Genomic DNA, 23,674 nt, shown 5'->3' on the forward strand with positions numbered 1-23,674 from the left:
CACCGACCTGTGAATAACAAATGAAAAAGACCAGGAGTGGGCCGGTGTCTAGAAAAACGGGGTCACCGACGAGGCGACTCGGATAGTGAAGGGGTGGGGAAAAGGAGTCGACGTCTCGGCGACATCGATTTGCGACCGTGGTAACGCGAAGTCTCGCAAAACCCTCTCTTTATATCTACTCCGTCCAACCTTCCTCGCTCTGGCTGTCCTGCCTTTGAAGTCTGCTCTGAAGTGGACGTGCTTAACTACACGATACACGTACACACGGACCTCTTCCTGAACGCAACCTGTCCGTGCCTCTGTCGCGTATCAATTCGTTGGAAATACCTACGGTGAGATGTGAATATTTCGTGAGAATTCTCGTGAAACGTGCAAAATCTTGCGGAATTCTCTCCGTCGCGTTTCGTCCGTTTTTAATATCCGGCTGAAGGGGGTTAGACTGGCTATCGAAGGTATTCGAATAGTTAATAGGAATAACTGTGAAGTTTCCGAACGAAATATACGAAAAGTGGAGGGAGTTTTTAGTTGGATCGCGAAAAAAAACGAAGAAGAAAAACTCTGTCGTCAATTTTATAATTTCGCGAGAACGTTCTAGTCGAGTGGTCGAACACGGCGTAATGCCGGCTTTACGTTCCAGCAGTGGTCCAATCAATATCCGGGGTATTTCGTTTTATAGAATGATATGTCCAGTAGCCGCGATTTTGCACGGTCTACGAGCAACACGCCCCGTTCCGCGCGCGCGAACGTATTTACGATGGGAATTCTCAGTAAACGTGCCGCGGAAATAATTTCCGGGAAATTGCAGCTAGCCGGTATGATATTCCAGGCGGAAAAATATAACCAACGTCGGAGCAGAGGTACCTGTAGTCCGAAAAATGTACCGTTTGCCTACCGATTGATTTCTTTAACAGACCGTCGCGTTTGTATCATCCTCGATGAAGTACATTCTCCCGGCGGAAAGATTCCGTTCTCAAAAGGGGACACTCGGCCTTTCCTTTTTTGTCGATCGTGCCGTTTCACGAGTAAACAGTTCCTCCTTATTCCGATTGTGTTCGGGCTGTTGAATTAAGCAACGCTGCAAGTTCCTTCCGGCTGAATGAAAGCCTTCGAAACGGCACTTCGTATCTACCCGGTATTACTCGAGTCTAGGCAATGTTATAACATCCATGAATTTGGTGATCCTCGTTTCGTTAGAAACAACCAAAAAATTGTCACGATTGTAGCACTGCAAGAGTTTCTCCAAGGACTGACTAGCTTTATTCTCCTCCTCGTACTATCCCGAATCTATCCCCGTAAGTAGCGAGTAATTGCTACCGTATCGTAAACTTACAACGCAGCTCCAAGTCGTTAACACGAACCTTCGCTCTACCGGAAGTGGAGGGAACGCAGTTGACCGTCAACTTGCACGCGCGCTTGCGCGTTCAGCCGAGGGATGTTTATTTTTAGGGGATGCTAGTACGAGCACCGGCAGCAGCGTACTTTCCTAGGTACTCACTTGGTCGTGGAAGCCGTTTGTCGAGTATCATATCATACAACACTCGACCTCTCTAGCCTGACTATACTAACCTATCTCGAGCTAACTCATCATCACCGAAGCCAGGCCAGCCCTCTGAGCCCCCACGGACAACCGGGGATACTTTGTTTGCCTAGTGCTCGACCATTACTAACCCTCTCCCTACCCCCTTGGAACCCGTGTTACCCGGGTACAATGCCGCATGGATGAGCTACAACGTTGCACAAGCTATAACCTGCTTGCCAGACGGTCGCGTATCCCCCTTGGACACGTGTTTCTATTTATTTATCGTAGGTATATACTTTTTGCCGCTCCCGAGTCGCCGGTAATCCGAAATCAGGACGATGGACTTGTTTACTGCAAATATTGCCTCCTTTTCGTTTCCGTGCTGAGGCACGATGCTTTCACGTAATTGATAGCAGCCTCTCCTGTATCACTGATGAAACGTCCGTCGTGATTATTGTGTACGGACGTGGACGTGGACGTGGACGTGAACGTGTCAATAGGACACGAATCACGACGAATCCTTTACTACCATTTCCTTTCCACCTTCTATTTTCTCTCTCCTTTTTTGCACCGATAGCTTTCATTTCGTAGGATCAGGTGTGAGAAATGTTGGTAGAAATGTTCGTTAAGCTAGGTTAAACGAAGATTTTTCTACTTAATAGATTGAATTCTCACAGTCGAGATGAATGTTTCAGTAGGTACTTGTTCCGTTTCTAAATAATGCAAAAAAACTGGCTGTTCCTTATCAATCGACCTGGTACAGTAGACCACGTATCTCCATTGGCTAGCTCCACCGAGGCTTTCAGCATTCAAACCGCATTATCCCTCCCATATGAATATTTTCCCATGTTCCAAAACCTTGGTGGACGTGCTCAGCGTTCCCTATACTCGTCCCGTCTTCTACCTGATAACAGCTGCTTACCAACCATCGAACGTCTCTTGTATATATTATTTGTGATACCCGCTTCCTGAAACTGTGTCCGGTCTCGACCAAGTTCGTGTACTCTGTGAATATTTCCTTGAGCCTGGGAGTCCGATCTAGATCATCGAGAAACAGAGATAGAGGGTAGCTAAGGTGTAACGAGTTTCTTCGTTGATCTTATAAAATTGAGTTGCTCCTCGAGGTAGTTCTTTCCGACTATCCGGGTATTTCACGATGGATTTAACCGTGGAAACAGTGGGCAACGTCTCGAGTACGCAATCCTTTTCTCTTGTCGCGCTTAGGGGATTAATATCTGTACACGGTTCAGGTGAGAATCTAGTGGGGTGAAGGGAGGAGGGAAAGGTAACATTTCCTGCTGGCGTGTTTGAGACACTTTTATTTGCTCCCTTTTCTTACGACGTCCTTCTGTCTTTCCCAACCTAAGGCCTGAGGGGTCGACCCTACCTCTTGACTTTACGACCCGCGCCAGATTAGGATTTATTTTAATCCTGAAGGACTGGTTCGCCTCGTCGGTTCCTCCTCTAGTTTCCTTCCGCTTCCTTGTGTACACACTTTCTTCTCCTTCCTCTTCCCCTTCTTTTCCTCCCGACTCTCGATAGAGTGTCCCTTCGCTATCTGCGGGAAGCAATCCCTTCTTCCACGGCAACTTCCAAGCCTGATGAAACTTAGAAGACCCGCTTCTCGAAAAGTAATAACGCGCCTCTAAGGCCCCTTTCTAATTGAAATTGCGCAACACCAGGAAACGTTCAGACTGAACAGGAAATATGTGAAATAGTTGTTTCGACAAGTTAGGTTAACGTAGCGATCGTAAAGCTGGCTAGAACAGTAGCCACAGATGATACTCGTCTCTCGACACAGATTTTCTCTTATCAGAATCGACGTCGAAGAGAACAGAGACGCGCTATCGCGGTATTTATATCCTTTCGTGTAATTTATCCGCGAGGCGTCTCCCGACGTCATCGAGGCAAATGAAACGATGGCGCATCGGTTCCATCTATCCCCGACATTGTTCAAAATTCACCGACCACGAGCCACACCGTGGCTGCTGTGCTGCTCCTTTGAACGCGGCGCATCTCCCTGAAGGTTTTATAGGAAATCGATATCGGGACGCGTGGAGAACGTTCGTTTCAAAGGAATGATCGACGGCGCGGCGGTCGCGCGTGGCAGCCTAACGAAAAACAAAAAAAAGAAAAAAAAAACAGAAAACAGGGAAAACTACAGAGAGGACCCAGCACCTCGGTCGAGAGAAATAAAACAGCGAGAAACGGTGGAACAAATAGACGCGCCTAACCTGACCTTTCGGATAAATAAATCCAGTCACGTGTACGGCACGCGTTGCACACCGTTTGCGAAACGAGACCAAAGCTCAGATCGACGCGACACGAGCCAACGAACGAAAAAACAGAGGAAGAGGAGAGAGAGAGAGATGGATGGGAAATGCGTCACGTTATTAGAGGCGGAAACGTCCGAGAGCAATTCGATTTTGTTTTAGCCTAGATACACGGGTGCTCCTCTGGTGTGTTAAATTCACGATTAATGAAATAACCTGATCTCTCTTTGAACGCCGCTGACTGGTCTCGCCTGTTTTCACCCGGGGTGTCCCCGTAGTTTATTTTGCGACGAGGCAATGCGGTCATTAATTACGCCGAACAAACGCGTGTAAACGTCCGTCCCACTTATGCGAATAGTTTCATTTCACGGCAACAAGAGCGGACCGGCGGGTGGCTTGTTGTCGCGTTAAATATCCGCGACGAGGCTTCGATCTTCATCCACCGCCGGAGCCCCCGATCAACCCGGCCGTAATTAATTTTCACCGGTGTGTATACACCCGCGCGCCGGTTATACCGGTGTCTTTATGGCCGCCTCTTAAACTATGACTTGCGACTCGATTTTCCTGTTCAATAGATGGAGGGGAGCAGATTGATTGGTTTACGAATTATTCGAACCGAGTTCTCTCGTAATTGACGCGCGATGTGTACCATTGATGTACAATATCGGTGCAAATAGTGCTATAATATGGACTGGTACTGTAGGACATTACGATGAATAGGTTGATGTTGAAGAGGGATCATTCTGTTTGGATTTCGACGAAGGAGGCGTCTCTTTTGAGGGGGGTGGGGGAGAGGAAATAGGTGGAATTGAATTTTCGTTAAGTATGCAGAAGTAGGAGGTATTTTGGTAACAGAGGATAAATGAGTTGAACATCACTTTTCCATTTCATATTTCCCCGTCTTTTCGTCGATTCTCTACGGATGATCGATGGATAACCGATGAAAAGGGAGAGTAAGGGAGAAAAGTTGCAGAATCGCGGTATGTACGTGCTGCAACAGAGGTTAGAAAATAGCAACAGGCTCCGAGATGTATGAATACACACCTGCTACTTCGAATATTCTTCGTGTGCTGCTTTGCATACCAAACAGCATCGACGTCGGAACAAAAATTCCTTACGAGCCCGGAGGTGTGGCTTTTTGTCTCGGTACATTCATTGCTGCGATTTCTTCTGGATTGCCGGTGACATTTCGTGTCGCGCTTTTCGGGATTATGAATTGAAACGTCCGTTATGTCGATATTTCACTGGGAAATAGTGTATTAAATTACAATTGAACTTCTGGATACGTGGCTCCTAGGAGAATGTTCAATAAATATTTTACAAACGATAGAAAAATATTGTTTAATAAAAATTTAGCTGAGCTTCGAGAAAACTGTCCTAGAATCGCTGGAACAATTCGAGAAACTATAATGGGACAAGTAGAAAAGACGTACACGCCTCAGAAAGGATTATCGAGCACGTCTGACCAATGCCGACTTATACTACTTGCTCGACTCCTTACGGACCCACGCAGCCCGCAAACTCCCCGTCGAATTCTTACCACGGCAATCCTTAACATTTACATCGACACGCCTACCCAGAAGTACTCGCCTCCCAGAGGGATCCAGGGACTGAGAAACGTGGGCATCCTGAGATTCGTTGAACGAAAGCTGGTCTCAAAGCAACTCCGGCTGAGAGGAAGCTAGCCGAACCGGTATTCTCTGTGAACGGTAAATTTCTATTCCAGCCCGAGCGGCAACGTTATAAATTTATATCACATCGTGGCTAAATCGGGATTCAAGGGTGATACGTCGAGAGAACGTGGACACGTTGCGATCATCGAGGAGAAAGGACGGTTCCCTGATGTCAGAGGTGAAATAGGGTGCAGGAAGGGGAGGAGTTGGTGGAATAGTGGAGGAAGATTTTTCTCGTCAGACGACGTTACGAATGCAAATTTAACTTTTCCTTTCGCGCGTGGTGGATTGCCGACGTGGCTGGATGAGACGGGCGAGGAAAGAAACGTCGTAGAGAGAGAGGAGAAGCAAGAGATAGCAGCAGCGACGCGAAACCACCCCCCTTCGATCTGACAAGCGGAGCTTACGGAAGCGACAGCCAGCGCTGCTGTCTTTCAAATTATTTCGGTGTGGCACACTCGGCCGCGAGTTTCACAGCGCGACTTTTCGCCCCCGGGGCAAATTTACGACCTCGACGAACGTACTTTCTTTGCGAACGGTTCGCGAATCGCCCGTCCCATCGCGTCCTTTGTCCCCCTATTTCTGCGGGAAAACGACCGGGGCCGGGGCTGTTTGCTCCGAAATCACGCGGCAAGATCGTTTCAACGTCGTTCGATCGAATGTTTTTTACATTCGGCAGCTTGGAGATTGGGAAGAAATTGGGTGTGACGGTGATTTGATTGTTCGCGGTATTAGTTTGTCGCAACGATACCTGGCGCAATTTAGAGCGTCGAATATGCAACACGCGACGAAGGAAGGAAACCAAAGGGGCATTCGCGACGAAAGTAATTACAAGAGACGTTAGTCCCCTCTCCGAGGAATGGGAATAAATTTGCAACGCGGGCGAATACTATTTTCACACGGAGGAAACAATGGTTCCGGGTCGGTCTTACGCGAATTGCAAGACGAAACAGGACGATTTCTCATTCAGAATGAAGAGTAAGGATTCCCCTTCTCGGCTTCTCTCGTTGCTTCACGCTCGCCTCGTGAAACTTTTCTTTAAAATCGACCACCTCTTCTCTAGCCTTCCTCCATAGTAACCTACACAGAGAAACAGAGAGAGAATAAATTATTGGAAATAGCTGTTGAACGTGTTGCCAGAGAACGCGTGATCTGTCAGCCAGATTACAAGCAAATTACATCGAATTTGACAGCGGGGTAATGCAGCGCAGATCAACATGTCCCATGTAATTTACGTAATACCGTCCATCACGCTACTTATTAACGTTCACGCGAATAGCACCATTGAATTATCGTCGAATAACTTTCCCACCCTAATTAACACGAACTTCGTAGATTGAAAACTGATGAAAATTCGTGGAGTAACGGTTGAAACGCGTGTGGATACCGGAAAAAAGGAAAAAGAAAAAGAAATATCCAGACGAAAGCTAGAATTTCGTTTTTTCCTTTTGTTTTTTTTCCTCTCTTCCCTTGCTTCTACTCTTCGCTCGTTCGCCTCCCCTCCCGAACGCATCAGTCAATTTAACCCAGGATCTGTCGATTAAACCGTGTGCGATACTTTTAATGGCGACGGCTTGTTTCCTGTCTGGAACAGCCATTAATTTTAGGCCAGCGATATCGATGGCGGAACAGATGTCCGTACTGTTGATAAAAGCGCGTCCATAAAAGTGAGCTTTACAGGACAATAACACGTGTACGCTTGACGTATGTGTATTCTCCGGGAACGGCGGCCGCTGCAACAAATGAGTATGAACGTTTTCCAATCAACTCGGCATCAAAAACAGAAAAAAAAAAACAAACAAAAAGAGGCTGGTTCGCGAACAAAAAGAGTAGGAAAGGAAAATCCGGCGATAGAGAGAGAGAGAGTTGAAAAAAAAAGAAACAGGCGTACACAGGGGTAGATACTTCGTTGTGCATCAAACGATTTTCATTGACTACTGGTATGTATGCGCTGTTTTCCTGTAGCTTCCGTGGAATTTTACCACCCGGTGCTTTGTAAGAGGTTCGAGAACTTTCAGTCTTTGATGCGAGAATTTACCTTTAGAACCTTTGCCAGTCGGAATTAATCAAGAACAACAGCCGTGAAGTTGCGTCCTTACAAAACTGACGCGCACGTCGATTTCCCCACCCCCGGAGAGAAAATTTGTTTCACTAATGTTTCCATTTACCTCGCGCGAGAAATTTCGATCGATAGTTTACTCGCGCCGCAAAATATCGAGCCGTTCCCTCGAATTTACTTTCTGCCGATCGAATTAACCGTTCGAAGTCCATTAGTCGGCTAATCCTGTTTCTTGCCCGGTCTGCGTTGGTGTATCGTGTGCCGGTGGTGAGTAAGTCGGTAAATCGGCCGTATACCTTAAGAATTCTTCGGGAAACGTTCGAGACGAGAACGTTGGCTACACGAAGGAGGTGGACGGGGTGAAAAGAGTGGAGAAAACACGCCACCAGGCTCGATATATTACTCGATGGCGACATAGTAATAGCTGGTGCGTCCGTGCAGAGACGGCAAAGTAAACAGGTGATCGATATTGTTTGATTTATGCGCCGACGGAGAACCCGGTGGACGATCGTTGCGCGATCACGAAGTGTTTTCGATGGCTGTATTCAACGAGTAATGGCCGAGGTTTACGTCTATTCACGTGCACGAAATCTCACGTACACATTTAACCGGCGCATACACGTACACGCGTTCGAGCAGTTCGCGCGGCTACCTGCTCCGAATTTCTAATTTTCGATATTGACAAGCGAACGATGAAAACCCTTTTCACCTCACGAACCTATGTACCTTCCTCGTACACCATCGCCTTCCTCTTTTTCCATGGACCACCTATGTGTGTGTGTGTGTTTGATTCAGAGCAGGCAGCGTTTATTGGATGCTGACCTGCTGCAATAGGAATAGGTCATCTGGTGAACGTCTTAAGAGAAATTTTCAGAATTAGTGGGGAAGGAATTGGGAGGTTTTTGTGGGAGGAAGTTGTCGGTCTTTGACAGAGGGACTGGCGAAGGAGTGTTCGCTTTAGGAATGTACGGGGCAAGTTTGAAGATTCTTTAAATTGGTGGGGACACCTGTATGTAGTACCTCATGAGTATTAGCTATTTGTTCACAAAAAAGAAACTTTTAAATTTCTAAAGAAGAAGTCAAGGATCTAACTTGTTTCCTAATATTTATGAAAAAACTATAATTCTTCTGAAAAGCGTGTTAGATCTCTGACAGATTGAGGAGAAAAGATTGAAGAATCGTCCTACTAATTTTCATGTTGAAATAAATAAGAAAAAGTGACAGAGAATGTTTCCACTTGTTGAAGCTGATTTTCCATCGCCTTCGTCACTCCCATCGAAAAACTCCTAGTACCATCTCTATATTCAGATTACCGACTATGCGGGGTATCTGGAACTTGGGGAACAGCATAATTCCATGGACGATTCCACAGTGGTCGAAGGAACATAGAGCTGAGAGAATCGCGGATATTTGGCCGACTCTCAGAACAGTTGAACGATGAGGGTGCAGCGTTAGGTAGAGGCGTTAGGATGAGAGAATGCGCGGGTTTGCAGGGTGGAAGGAGGTTTCGCCAGGATATATGGGCAGGGAGGAAAAAGGCGTCGTTACCAGAGGCTCATTAACGGGAACTATTCCCAAGACAGCCATAGCAGTATCTTTCAGTCGAACCGGAAGCATCGAGGATGTATGCCAAGCGTCAGAGTACCCTGGAATTCCGCACAGTTCCAATACTAATTAGTTTATCGGTTCGATTTTCTCCCTGTACTTCTACCCTCAGTTCTTTCCCTCCTCGCTTCTTTTTTCTATCCGTTCTCGTTTATCATCGAGCTTCGCCTCGTCTGCCTTATCTTCGTATTCCGTGAAATAGGCGCGACGAATTCACGCGGAAACAAAGTAGAAGTTGGTTAGAAAAGACCAACGTGCCATAGTTGGTTCACTTTTCCTCGCTTTTTCGTTTTGCCTCCCTTTCAACTCTATAGTCCCGGGCTTTTGAACGAGACTACACGAAATTTGGACCCGTGCCATGCCTAACTGTCCCCCCGTGAACGCTTCAGGTTGGCGCTCTTGAAGTTCGCCCAATTACCAGGCATTAGTCTCGTTTCATCTCGTCTGGGGCGCGAACAGCGCAATTTCCTCGACGCTCGCTACGTTCGCTATTATTTCATTACGGCCTCCCGATTCTTCCAGACGTAATACACTTGTGTTTTCACAGAGGAGAATTCTTCGCGAGCTGATTAGATCGTTTCCTGCTAATCGGAAGAATAAATCTCGCAATATCTTGCAAGCGTGTACGACAGAGATTCCTCGATTGTCAAATTTGTTCGTCAGTGAAGATGCTAAATTAACGTAACCTTGTGAAAAGAAATATCCTCTGTCGATTTTCCCGTTTTTCTCGCAGTCTCGATTGGATAGAACGTGTCAATTTAACGGATGGTATGTAGGGTGTTATAAATGTTAGGCCTCTATTTCGCCATTGGCTGAGTAGCAGGCACGTATGGCCAGGTAATGAACGACCGCACGAGCGAGAAGATGAGCGGGAGAGATAGGAGGACGTATAATAGCCAGTGGAGCGGGATAGAGTGAAGCTAGAATCGATGGGATATTCAAGTAATGACAACGATAACGATGGTGACGATAATCAACGAGCAACACCCACGTCGAACGCAGTTCCCTCTGCAACGACGATGACGAACGACAGCGAGCGGGAAGCCATTAAATTGGTACCACCTGCTAATTGGTATCTCTAATTTCTATCGGTTGTGTATACCACGGCTAAGCCACGATAAAATGATCGCCATGAGTCAGAAGAGTGATTGACGTTTCCAGCCTTGTGGATAATTTGTCGTCGCCCGAAATCCTCTGACTTTCCTATATCACGTCGGAGGATTTAGGGGGGATTCTGTGACGGGCGTTTGATCAGATCGAAACTTTCATTTCGTGCTCTACTTTGCAAGTAGTCTGGCAAGCACTGGTATTAATTTACGATGCCGCTAAGCTCGAAGGGGCTCCCGAGGTTAGGTTAACTTCGGTCCGGTATCTTCCTCGTTAGGGACGCGATCTTTAAAACTATTCCCGAGGAAGCTAGCCAAAAAGATAATCGAAAATCTGGAAGACCGTGACAGCTACTTGGAGAAGCTTCTCGTTCGAAAACAGTGGCAACTTTTTCAAGGATGAAATAACGAAACTGCTCGGAAAGTGACAGAAAGTTGTCGAACAAAGTGAAACTTGGCTTTGGTAGACTTCTCTGATCAACAGTTCTTCTTTCCTTCTTTCTAACAGCGAACACTTTTCTTCATCGAACAGCTTCCAACGGTACGGACGATGTACCGATATTACGTGTCGTTAAACATCCATTTCCGAAGTGATTCCTAATAACAAAGGGACCAAATAACTCCAGCGGGAACAAGATTGCATTCCTCGTCAACATCGTACACGAACCCCTTAGCACTTCCATCCAGCACGTCAGTCAATGTTTGCCGCGCGTCTGCCTCGCGGAGCCCTCGAAAGAAAATTCAGGCAAACCGATCTGTCTCCCCTAAATTCATCGACACGCCCGGCTGCGCCGTTGGATCCCGCGAAAGCCGGCGTCGAGAACGAAATAAGAAGAGCCTCGAACGTAGTAGCGGCTAGATAAGCGGAAACCTACATCGAGTCGTCTGTAAATCGAGTTTACCAACGTCTCCCATCGTTTCCAGCCTCCGCGTCCTTGAACACCCCCTTGTGTCGAGTCGCGTACAACCGTGTGTAAAACCTTTTATCCGGAGAAATTACCGTGAAAGGCTGGGAAAATCGTCGTTCCTCTTCGCCTCCATTTTCTTACCTCTGGCGCGTCCACGAAGACGTTTGAAACGCGAAAACGCGACTGGGTTGCGTGTCGAGGCCGCAACAGTCGTGTCCCGTCTGCGTCGTTTAGAAAATGCCGGCACGTACCGCGCGAAGGAAGGAGGATTGGCGTTAAAGGGAGGCGTAAGAGGGAAATATTCCGCGTTTCGAGGAAATTTCTCGTGTCCCGAGGAAAATTCGTTCTTCGGGTTTCTCCCGTTTTTTTTTGCTTTTTTTTTTACCATCTTCTTGGTGAAATTACCGGGTTACCCATGTAATTTCGATACGATTTCGAGGTTCCTCTGTGTTTCTCCGGCTCTCCTTTGAGTTGTTCTCGAAGGAAGCCAGGTGGTGGGAAGGGATTAATAGGAAACGGGGATGCACAGCGGTGATACAAAAAGGTAGCTCCTCTTTTAGCTCGCTTTTAGGTTGATCTAAGCAGAAAATGGTAAATCTTGCTGGCTCGAAGAAAGAGATCCGTTGAAAGTTCCCTCACGCTGGTTACCACCCGGTAAATTGAGCTTGGAGATGTTTCACGTACCTCGCGGTATCGCAGCCATCTATCCTCTCTACTGGAACTCTCTATCGTTCCTTTAACCCCTTTTCTTCGGTCGTAGACTGGGTGTCTCTTTTGTCCTTTCGTAATTTCTCGTTAGTCCAATCTGAATAGAGAAACGTAGTTCTTTCTAGCTTGCTTTGATAATTAATATTTGCAAATTCTTGAAAAGTTAGAATTAAAATCCCGCTTCAAAGGCTTCAAAGGTGTAACAACATAGTTTCGAGAATCGGATGAAAATCTCACAGATTTGGAATCAGATGTGATGAAACCGTAAGTCCAGTTGCAAAACAGAGGAAACTCAGTGAGCAGCATCACGTTCCTCCATAGAGCTCGAACAATATCCGTGTTTACCACGCAGCCAGAGAGCTTTTGTATCCGGCCGGTTCCTTCCAGCGGAAAAATATTTCCGTAATTAAAACGCTGGCACGCGGCGGAATGTTCACGGGGCACGCTCAGCCGGTGAAAACCGTGGGCTCCTTTTATTCGCCTAGATTTCTCGCCTCGTTGTACTTTGATAGAGGCGAAATTTCGCGATAACACGTAGAGCACGTAACACCCTTGCTCATCGGTGGTAATCTCGACAGCGGAGAGGCAAGTTCGAAACTGTAAGATGTGTCCGTGGCTAACCTACGAAGAAGATTCGACCTAGGTTGGCCCATCGGCGTAACACCTCTCGAGGATATTTAATTTTCCCCTACGGAGCTGGTTCTGCGAGATATAAAAGGCGCGAAATGATAACTGGCTCCTCTCTCTCTCTCTCTCCTCCTTTCTCTTGTGGAAAAGACTCGCGCGACGATAAAGGATGGTCGTGCTTGAAATTTATACTTAAAGGAATCCTTTCCTTTCCTTTTTCCTTTCCCTCCTCTCGACGTTCAAGCTCGTTACAGCAGCCGCTCGAATTCGTAGAATAAATTCGTCGAGCATCTCTGGCGTGAAACGCGTGGCCTCGATTCGTATCAAAATAACGCGAATTCCCCGGCAAGAGGAACTTCCTGGGTGGGAAAACAAAATTCCACACCTCGAATTCGATTCCCGCGGGAGAACGGATTATTCTCCTGTGAATCGGACGGGAATTATTCGAAACGACCCACTTGAATAACACAGACGACGAATTTCGATTTTTAGAATTTGATTGCCTGAATTTAAATGGCTCAATTTTATTCGGAATATTCGGAATTTACGAAGGGAATATTTTCAAGAAGTCGTAATACGATCGTTACGATGGTACTCTTTTTTGTTCTCAATGATCTGTACTCTTCTAAGAATAATTCTGGAATACTTCTCCGTGACAAACTTCCAGCGAGAATGTGACGTTCAATTAAATCGCGAGGCTCGTGAAACGGAACTAGCGTCGAAAATTTCTCTCTCCGAAGAGAAAGAGAGAGATTCGAAATGTTTCGACGTTTTCCTTCCTGGTTGAAGGATTGCATTTCCTCTTCCCTGTCTGCTTCTCGAGCCTTCCTCTTCAACTCTACCGTGCGTCTCCCTTCCGATTCCATTCAACGGGTCCCTGTGAGTCGCGGAAGGATGCAGTCGAGAATAATTAACGAGGGTGAGAAGATCTTCTTGCCGGGGAACATACGTTTAACGAGCCCCATTGCCAGAGCCATAAACGCGCGACAACAGGAAAAGGGTTCCATCGCGAGGGGTGACTTTCGGCGCGGAAACAGCCGTCGCGGACGGCACGTACTTGTGTAATTGTTGAACGAGTACAGCGGCGACGTTTAACGATCACCCTGAAACCCCTCGATAAGCGGATAGAAACGGGCAAATTTTGCCGACATTTTTCATAGAGATATCGGTAGCCACGTTTTATTCAATTTTATCGAACTTCTCTCCGTCGATTCATTGCGGTCGTTAACTCGACCAATTATTTCCATGGTAAAACGTTCAAATATGCCACGATAAGATCTCCCGAATTTCTACCACCGTTCGTTATACATATACTTGTACGTGATTCTCCGTGATCAATGGATCTTTTCGAACATGCAGGATATTTTTTCGAGTTAGCGTATTTATTGGAAGATTCGAACTGGGCCATTGTGATCAATGGATCTTTTGAAATATGGTGAATATTTCTTTGCTTTCTTTTTTTTTTTTTTTTTTTTTAGAATACTGTCAGTGTGTGTTTATTGGAAAATTCAGGGCTTGGAAAAACTGGGTCGTGGTGTTGGATTTTACGAAAAGTGATTGATGTAAGCACACACGAACTTCCGAGGGTAACTTAATATTAACAAATACACCACAGTGCTCTATTATATTCAGCGTTTCGTTTACGATTTGATGTATAATGACGTGTGCGGCCGCGATAATGGTGTTAATGCAGGGCCACGTCGAAAATTTGATACGGCATACGTGGTGATTCGATTATTGGATCAATGGAAATGTTATTATTCGACTGTTAACAGATTTAACAGATGTATATTCGTATGAAACGTTACGTTTCACGTAGTCAGTTCCACCGATACCCTTGTAACGTTGCACCCACTCTGTTGCGTACGTTGATCCGATATAATCGTCGTTCCGTTGATCGATCCGTTTGACAAATTTTCACCGAGAAATTCCGACGATAAAACTTAGCCAATTAAAATAATCGAACCAAATCTGGAGACAAATTACCGTCGCTTAGCGAAACGAGGTCGATCAAGTCGGATCGGTGTTGCTACAAATCTTTTCGTTTCACGTGAAAGAGGAAGTTTCCTCCATGACCCATGAGAATCCCTTCTACCTCTCCTCCTCCGCCGATCCTCTTTAAACGTCGACGAGGAACGATGTGTTAGAGATGAACAGAGTCGGCGATCCCAGAATTTTCGTTGAAATTCCAACGTTGTTCGACCAACGGACGCCATTTTGGTTTCAGGTATCCTGGATACGTCAAAGGGATTTACACATACTCACGTCGTCCATCTTCCCATACACGGGAGACGAAAGATTCTCGGTGAAGCACCCGGAAGCATCCAACGAATGGACGTTGAAGATCGAGTACGTTCAGCAACGTGACACCGGGGTTTACGAATGCCAGGTTAACACCGAACCCAAAATGAATTTAGCCTACGCGTTGAGAGTTGAAGGTAATGCTACCAGTCGTGCTATCGTTATCCTACCGATTAATCCTTTCACGAGACTCTCTGTACACTCGAAGAGAAATTGAAGCTGTATCGAGCTTCGCTTTTCTTTGCCCCACTGTCTCACCGAGAGAAGCTTGAAATATTTTAGAAAATTGAACGTTAATTGAGAAAAAAGTAGATACGTGAAAGGATGAATCGTTTCATCAATAGAAAATCACACTTGTATCGCTGTAAATACCCTGCGTAATGGAGAATAGGTGAAACAGGAATGACACATTTCCGGTACCTTGACTAAGCACCAGCATGAGAAAAAGGACTGAAAGCTTTCCCGCTTGCATGCCTGCCACCGTGAAATCGTAAACATCTTCGAGAGGTTCGGACACCCCCTATCGTTTCTTCTTCTCTCATCATTTTTCTCGACCACCATCATCCGCCCCTTTCACCGCGTGGAAACGGCTTTTCACGTACGATACCGTTCGATTTCGTCTCCTGGTACTTCTGTTGCGCAATTAATTCGCCTAATTGATGGCCCTGTCAACGTCGAGCGCACGTTGCAACCGCGCGCCACCGCGACAACACTTCGGGTTACAAACAGTGGTTGACGTTACAGCGTCAATTAAAAGTCCTCGTGAATTATCGAGGATCGTGCTGTGTTCGCGTATTAAGCATGATCAAGTCGCCGTCAAGGGATCAATGGAGCATTAGCGAACAATGGTAACACGCGTCGCGTTACACGGCTTATTCGTTCGCGCATTTCCCTCGCGTCAACTTTCATCGTTCGTTCAATGGGAACGTTTACGCTGTAATTTCACGCTAATTGCAACGATACAAGGTACACATCTCGGTTTGTTGCGCCATTCTTTTCTATTCCCGCGTTCACGTCGTGTAACCCGTTAACGAGCGTTTATTATTTAACGCTCGAAATGTTTGTCGATATCAATGATTACGCTCTGTCGCGATTAATCCGGCGATTCGTTGTTTCGATAATTTAATAACTAATCTCGCTGATTACACACGACTACGTGCTCGCGGTATTTTTCAAGGAATTTTTTTAGAGGTCTAGGTTTGTCCAGCCTGATTGAATAATTATGTATACGATGCACTCGTGTAATTAGCCGGCTCCTTTGAGCACCGTCACGTAAACTGTTTCCGCGATTCACGAGATTCCGTAGGGCTCGCGTGCACGAACACCGCTGTTCATTAATTATGTTCGTAGCCTCTGCGTGTACCTGTCCCTATCACGAGCCGCGCGTAATAGTAATTGCTCGTCAGGTGGCTGGAATCGATATTCTTCCAAAGATTCGATTAATTTATACCCCGAGAATTCGATACGAAACTTATTCCAGTCAACCTGCTGATTGAAAACACTCAACTATCAGCTCCTGTAAATCAACTCAATTCCTTACTAATTACCCTGAAATTAGTCAGACCGTCTCTGCTATCGTCTACGTATATCCCTGTGAAATTAGGAACCAATGGAGCAAGATGAATTCTCGCGGTGTAACGCAAGATAAATGTGCCCGCTCCCTACAAGTGTCGCGAAGCTGTCGTTATCGCGATGAAAGAAAGGAGCGTAGGCAAGAAAAGGGGGCCACGAACACCATGAATGAACAGCGGTGCACGCTGCATACGTACACGTATACATACATATCCAAAGGGAGAACAGTGCAGCACGTAACCTACATCACGATGCTTTCGGTGGCAGTTCTATCCCCCCCGGACCACCCACGAAACAGTAGATCTCTCGACGAAATCGATTAACTCGATATCTTTTCTGTCCTCCCATTCCAGAACGTGCCCCTGTCCCCGCCACCACCATCACACCGAACGCCATTCACCGGACGTTCAACTCAGGTTAGAGAATCACGCAAGAACAGAGAACTCCTTTTCCAAGCTGTTGAACTTGCCTCTATATAGACGTTTTATTGCGACCGAGTGTGTAGATCACCGATGTGCCTCTCTCTCTTGCTCTCTCTTCCTCTTTATCACTCTGTCTTTCTGTGTTTAGCTATAGAGCATGTCTGTGTGCAGGCTCGTGCCCTATCAGTGCATGCACGTCCCATCCGTTTAACGTTAATTAATTCAACCCCGTAACAGGACGGTTTTGTTTTACGAGAGAGGAGGAGGAGGAGGAGGAGGAGAGCCGGTCGAGAGCTGACTTTAGCGTAGCGGAGATCCGTTTCGCTGATCGTCGCACGCTGTGACCCGGAATCAGCTGCCACACGCTGCGACACGGGTTTTCTAATTGCCGATGAATTATGATACGCGCGATAATTGAGCCTGAAGGGCTTGCCTTCCGATGTGACACGCGGAGTACGTCGCGTGTGCTCGACTGGTTCTCCTCTCTCTCTCTCTCTCTCTGCTGAATGTTCGAAATTCCACTTCGTTGTCTCCTCTGTTGCTCTGATATTCCGTTATTTACCGCGCTGCTTAATCACTTGGAACCGCATTTTTTCTCTCTCGCTGAGATATATATGTATGTATATGCGTGACGAAGGTGGAATGATCGTGTATTTGAACTTTTAACATACAGCAATAGAATAGACGTAATGTTTAAGGGGAAGAAGATGAAGAAATGGTACCGTGACGTTTGGCACGGCTGTGATTCTCTGTCAGTCGTGATAACATTTTTCCTCTGACTCGTAACAGACTGATTCTACTTTCCCGCGAAATGGAAATATTCACGGGAACAACGTATGTTTGGAGAAACCTTCGCGGTTCTTCCTTTCTGTTTTCGACCACCTGAACTTCCCAAGTTCCATTAAAAGTTGCGCGGGATTCGTTTCGTATGTTAGTCACGAGCACGACCACCGCCGGCCGGAATTGGCGAATACACGCCTCCCGGCGTTTGCATAGGGTATTACACACGCGGAATTTGAGTTGGCTCACTACAATTTCCTGATATCGGATCTTGTGATTCACCCTACCAATATTAAGTTACAATTCCCCCGGTAATTGTGCACAATTCCCGGAATGTTTTGTTGCTAATTTCACAGAAGATCCTGCGAAACCGAAGAACACGAGTGTCGAACGATATTTGGAACACGATATGTAATACGTAACTTGCTGTCCATAATTCCGTTATTCGCCGAAACTTACAGCGATATTCTCGAGAATAAAATTAATATTCGATCCTCCATTTTGAGAGAAAAATTCACACACACGAGACAGACGAGATCTGCACCAAACATTGCACGATAAATTTTTAAACGCGCAGTCGTCCTCTGTTTCGGCTTCGATGTCGCTTCGAGGCACGCTTAAAGGGATGCTGCAAGATTCACGAGACAGTTTTCCACGCAACGTTTTCCCCGTGAAAATTGAGAAAAGAAAGGGAGCAAACGAATAAACGAAATTTAAGCAGGTCACCAAGGGCAGAATGTTTAAGCGGCCGATTTTCTATGCGTGTTGCAGCCGCTCAGGCGAGAATCCTGGGTCCGGAAGACGTCTACGTGAAGAAGGGCAGCACGATAAGCCTCACGTGCACCGTTAATGTGCAAAGTACACCGCCCAGCAGCGTTTTGTGGCATCACGGCGTAGCTGTGGTGGATTTCGACAGTCCCAGGTACAAGCCACGAGAATCAAGTTCTCGAGTTCTCTCTCCGTTAAACGCCCTTCTCAACTCTCCACTTCCTCCGTGCACTCTTCTATCTATTTTCGCGCGCGACACCGAGACACGGGCAAAGAAATAAAAGCAACTCTCTCTCGCGCTTCCGTTCGATTGCCTGCGTTACGATTATTACATCCTGTAGAGGATGCACCGAGCACTTTCGTCCTTTCGACGATAGTCGTTGAAAATTTCTACCACTTGCAAATAGCTCGGCTAACAGATTTTCCGATCTGTCGATACCGTTCGAAGGGAAATACGCGTTCAACTTCTGTTTCAACGACTTTCTTCCCAAATTCTCAATGGTCTAGAAAATACGTACACAGTGTTGTATATGTATAAGAGAGTGTACTTTCTGCAAATGTTAGGTTGTTGCAGATGAATCGATTGTAATTTTAATACAACGCTTTTCACTTCAGTTTGGTTAATAAACTTCTTGACGGCTGAAAATTGGTCAATTTCTAGATATGAGGAAGTCCTCGAACCAAAAAATGGTCACTTTCGTACGCAATCTGCCGTCTAATAAAATCACCGATTGTGCTCCCTCTAGCTAACTTCAATCTTCCAGGTAGCACATGAAAAAAAATATTCCAAAAATTGTATAAATCAGCTGTTTCATACGTAACAACCTAATAGACCTAATAGAACAACGCCGGTAAGGCAAACACGGTCGTTAGAAAGGACGAAAGACGATAACGCGACATCCGTGTCTCGGTGCATCCCGACGTTCTCGCGTAACGTACACTTGGTCACGTTACGCGACTCGTCACGCCTTTAGAAACTAACCAACAAACGTAATGCAAAGTGTGCTCTGGTGAATAGCAGCAAAGTATCTTTGATAATTCAGCGTTCACCGCAGGGGCGGGGTCTCCTTGGAGACGGAGAAGACGGAGAGCGGCACGACGAGCAGACTTCTGGTGACACAGGCCAGATTGACCGACAGCGGAAATTACACCTGCATTCCCAGCAACGCGAATCCAGCCAGCGTAATGGTCCACGTGCTGAATGGTAAGAGCCCTTTTTATTCCCCATTCGAGAACCCTCTTTATTTCTCTCCTCCTCGACCGGTGACGTCCGCCGTCACGGCTTAACTTAATTTCTTCGGGAGTCGAGCGACGATCAGTCTTGCGCCCAGGCGTAGCTGCGCCGTGACACACAAGTTTCTTAATATTGATCCACACTCTTCTTGTAACACCGCTTATCCTGGCTGAAAGAACCTCGTGACGATTGTTCTTCCCTTTCTCTTCTTTTTTTTTTTTCTTCTTTTCTTTCTCTCTTTGTTTGAACGGGTACACTGTACGGTTTGTTAACCCTTTCACGGTTTGATGACTCTGGCAAGTGGTCATTGTGAGAGAAGAGACTACTTGGAGACCTCATCGTTTATTATTGCATAGAAAGTTTTCTGTGGATTCCTTCCTTTTTTTTCTTCTTCGTTATTTTATCGCAGCACGACGAGTACGTCTTTGACTGGATTCCAGAACGAATTGTCAAGGGGTTAACATATTGGGGTTACGAGTTCATCGAGGTCGCCAGCTCGGTAAAATACACTAGAATTTATTAACAGCCCGTCGAAGCTTCCGGATTAATAATCACGGTTATTACAAGGTATTTCGAATTGTTTCCATTAATTATCATTAAGCTGATTAACGTAGGTTCGGTGAAACGTGAATAATTTTGGTATATCGCGCAGAAGGGAGGGATAAAAACGAACATCCATGAATATCTAACTACGGGACCGAGGCTTTTCTCTCCCTCACTTTTCATTTATTGGTTCGCGTTTTATCCGGATCCACGGAAATTTGATGCCCCTCGATTTATTTTTATATTTCACCATCGAGATATACGCGAATCGCTCAGTATGGCTACGTCATGCACACGCCTTTCCATAAACGTCGCGAGCAAACGTATTTCAGAGGAGGAACCGCGCGGAAAAATCAGCGACGGGTCTTCCGTGTCGGCTAAATCGCGGACACCCTAATGCTCCCCGTAATTTCGTCTGTCTGTCGCGTTTCGTGACACATTATTTGCTTTCGAGAAAGCTTTTTCACGACGAAAAGAGAATAATTAAAAGGAACCTGCAACGTTTACAGTCTCACAGTCGAATTATTTGAAAATACTTGAAAAGACACACCTTCGTTCCTCGGAATCAGACGAATTTGATAGATCTTAAACGGAGAGATACACGGTGCCTTTTAACATTCGCCGCGAATAAAACGTTCGACGAGTAGAATCGATAAACGAGCACTCGATCGTGATGTCAGGGGTTGGCAGGAACTTGAAAGAACGAACTCGGTATAAATTTTATTCGGCCGGAACTGTGTGTAGCGTAACGGGACAGGCACGTCTGACACCTCGAAAATCATGAAACATACCCTACGACCATTTCGGACGTCGAAGACGTGTCGTCCTGTCCTTTACATCCACGATTGTTCGACAAATTCCCCGACAATGGCTGTCGTCGTATCGCGTGGATGCAACTTGAATGGCGCGTGGAGAGAAGCTCCTGAAGTGCGAGGCGGGCAAAAGGGACGGGCGCGCGCGGCGTGTTCATTCATCAAGCATCGAAATCCCTCGTCGTAAAGTTTGACAGGCTCGTATATTGGGGCTGCGGCAACCACTCGCCCTCTCCTTCTCCACCCTTCCTCACGCGTACACTTTGCTTTTGATCTATTGTCAGCCGACAACACTCGGCGATAACACATGCAATATCTTGCGCGGCAAGTTCACCAATCCAGTCTGTCAATCATCAGCAAACCACGCATTCGTGTAGAAAGTCCCGAGCTGGAAGCACGTCACGCCGCGTAGACTTGACGACTTACTCGCCTCTCTCTTCGTATTCTCGCACACCCCCTACTGTTGTACCACGTAACTCGTTGCTGTGGTCGCGGTTCTAGATTGGCAGGGCGTTCATCGCGAAATTGCACCGAAAGCTGGGCGTGCGGGGAGTAATTGGCGATGGGAGGAAAGTCGAATCGATAGTTAGACTCGATTTTATTGCACGAAAATTTCAGTGGTTTCCGCCGGTGGCGAGATACCGTGGAAATATCCGGGAGAAGTGGGAAATTTGTCATGTATAATTTTTTGAAATTTTTAACAAATCTTTAGAATTCTTTCGACGTTTCTAAAAATCTCATTATGCTGATCCGCCGGACAAAGATCAGCGCGCAGAGGCGCGATTCCATTAGCGGATTTCAGTGGGGCATACTTTCGGTAGCGATTCTCCGGCATGTACGATACCAGAGGAAACAATTGAGCGGGCATGTGTTTGAACGGTGTTCCAGGAACCCTGTGTGTCGCAGTTAGAGTAGCGAAGAGCATGTAGAGGCGTTGGGTGGTAAAACGATTGGGGCTAGTGAGCAAAACGTGGTATACCGGGATGCCGGATGAAAATTAATGCAGCACAGTTCGTCTGCATAATTAATTTACAATCGGCCTGGCACCGTGGGATAGTGAAGGAGAGGGGGGCGGCATCGAACGTTATTTCAAACACAGCTGATTACTCGGCAAAATTGACCGCAAATTTCAATTATTTCGCGATAAACCTGGCATGGTCGCGCGCGGATTATGCGTAGCGGAGCGCACTATCCGCGCATTAACGCAATTACACGGCTACGGGCGCGCGCGAGGGATCGACGACGGACGGCGTCGTTTTTCGAACGACGAGCGGGCGTCGTTTTGGATTCCTGTTTAGTCGCGTGTCGCGTACACGCGCAAACCAACACCGGACACCTGGAATATAGGCCTGGCGCGCGGAATAGAGATTTCCGATTCGCTCGTAAATTCACGGTGTCTACGGGGGAACACGCGAGAAACCCCCTCCTCTCACTGTGTGTGCACACGCTCGTGATTATCTTTATTACCGGCGCGGATGTTGCGTACACCGTAGCCGATACACCGTTAACATTTGTCTGGATATATGAAATGTATGTATGGAAATCGGCGAGGTAACCTGGCCCCAGCTGGATAGTTGGTGATTAACGCCGCCTCGCTGCTCCTGCTGGCCTCTGCTTTAGGATGCTCCGACGGCTGCCTACGTCTGGCGTTGTTGCGATAGTTATTCGTTACGGCGGGGAATATTGGAATGGTAGCTCATGTGGATATACTGGGTCGTTTCAGGGGGGAACTTGGCTTTCGTAACAATTGACCGTTTCGACGGGTAGATGCTCTCATCTTTCACGCGTGCGTTCTGCGGTTTTCAATGACGTGTCTGTCCACTGCGTCAATTGTGGTAATTATTATTACTGCCGATATGGCGACGGTAGAGGAATTGTTCGAATAAATCGCCGGATACCACGCTTCAGAAGTTGAGATAATTACGGTACAACGAGGAAACGTTGTTTTTTCAATCAATCTTTTCATATTTGAAACGTTGTGGCTTGTAATCCCCGGTGAGGTTAAAGGGTATTTAACTTGTGAAATGACCCAATACAGTTAGGAATAAATGAGAACTGTGGACGGTGGAAAGTGGAGCAAAGGTTTCTTTTGTTACAGGTGAACATCCAGCGGCCATGCAACACGGCGGAAGCTGTGGCGTCGCGCCCACTATTTTACTGGCGACCTTCACTCTGGTGGTCTCGAATCTGCTAAGGTGAGCAGTCTCCTGGTGAATCGTACAACTTCGAGGAACCCGTTGAATTTGCTCGAGCTCCTTTCGTTAGCCAGAGGGTCACAGGTATCACGTGCACACACACACATACGAGGAGTGCAGAAGGAAAATCGTCTAAAGGTAAAACGCGAACGATTTAGAGATCGCGGTGGAAGTCACGGTGGCGATAGGAAGAAACGTCCCCCGGTATTCGGATCCGGGGGAATTTCTGCAACGTGAATTGCTGTGTACCGTGAAATTGTCAGGGACTTTTCACGTTTTCGAGAGAAAGGAACGGTAGAGCTGAATGGACAAAGTACAGTGGATTCTGGCCTGTGTGATGGACGCAGTGACGTGGAAGCGGAGCTCGACTTTGCACACGTACGTTTTTACCGCCAAATCTATCACAGATAAACTATTCCTACGTCTATCTCTCTGGCAATTTTCGATCGACCATGTGCGATGTCCGTTTCAAAAATGTGTGTGTGTGTGTGTGTGTGTGAACGATTCGTTTGATGATTCCTGTGCACTCTGAGTATCGTGGATGCTGAAATATCTGCAGAAAATCCAAT

The 23,674-nt window shown here is 46.6% G+C and overlaps 1 protein-coding gene across 1 annotated transcript in view; it reads left to right on the top strand.

Annotated features, from left to right (window-relative positions):
• LOC108571430 (protein turtle-like) overlaps positions 1-23,109 on the top strand; it is a 115,335-nt gene extending 92,226 nt beyond the window's left edge. The window contains exons 3-7 of the mRNA XM_017933469.1: positions 14,706-14,916; positions 16,705-16,767; positions 18,325-18,475; positions 19,377-19,525; positions 23,009-23,109. Coding sequence (XP_017788958.1) covers positions 14,706-14,916; positions 16,705-16,767; positions 18,325-18,475; positions 19,377-19,525; positions 23,009-23,109 — 675 coding nt within the window. The remainder of the gene's footprint in view (positions 1-14,705; positions 14,917-16,704; positions 16,768-18,324; positions 18,476-19,376; positions 19,526-23,008) is intronic.
• The last annotated feature ends 565 nt before the right edge of the window (positions 23,110-23,674 follow it).

The sequence above is a fragment of the Habropoda laboriosa genome, unplaced genomic scaffold, assembly GCF_001263275.1.
Source record: "Habropoda laboriosa isolate 0110345459 unplaced genomic scaffold, ASM126327v1 scaffold57, whole genome shotgun sequence".
Classification (NCBI taxonomy): Eukaryota; Metazoa; Arthropoda; class Insecta; order Hymenoptera; family Apidae; genus Habropoda; species Habropoda laboriosa.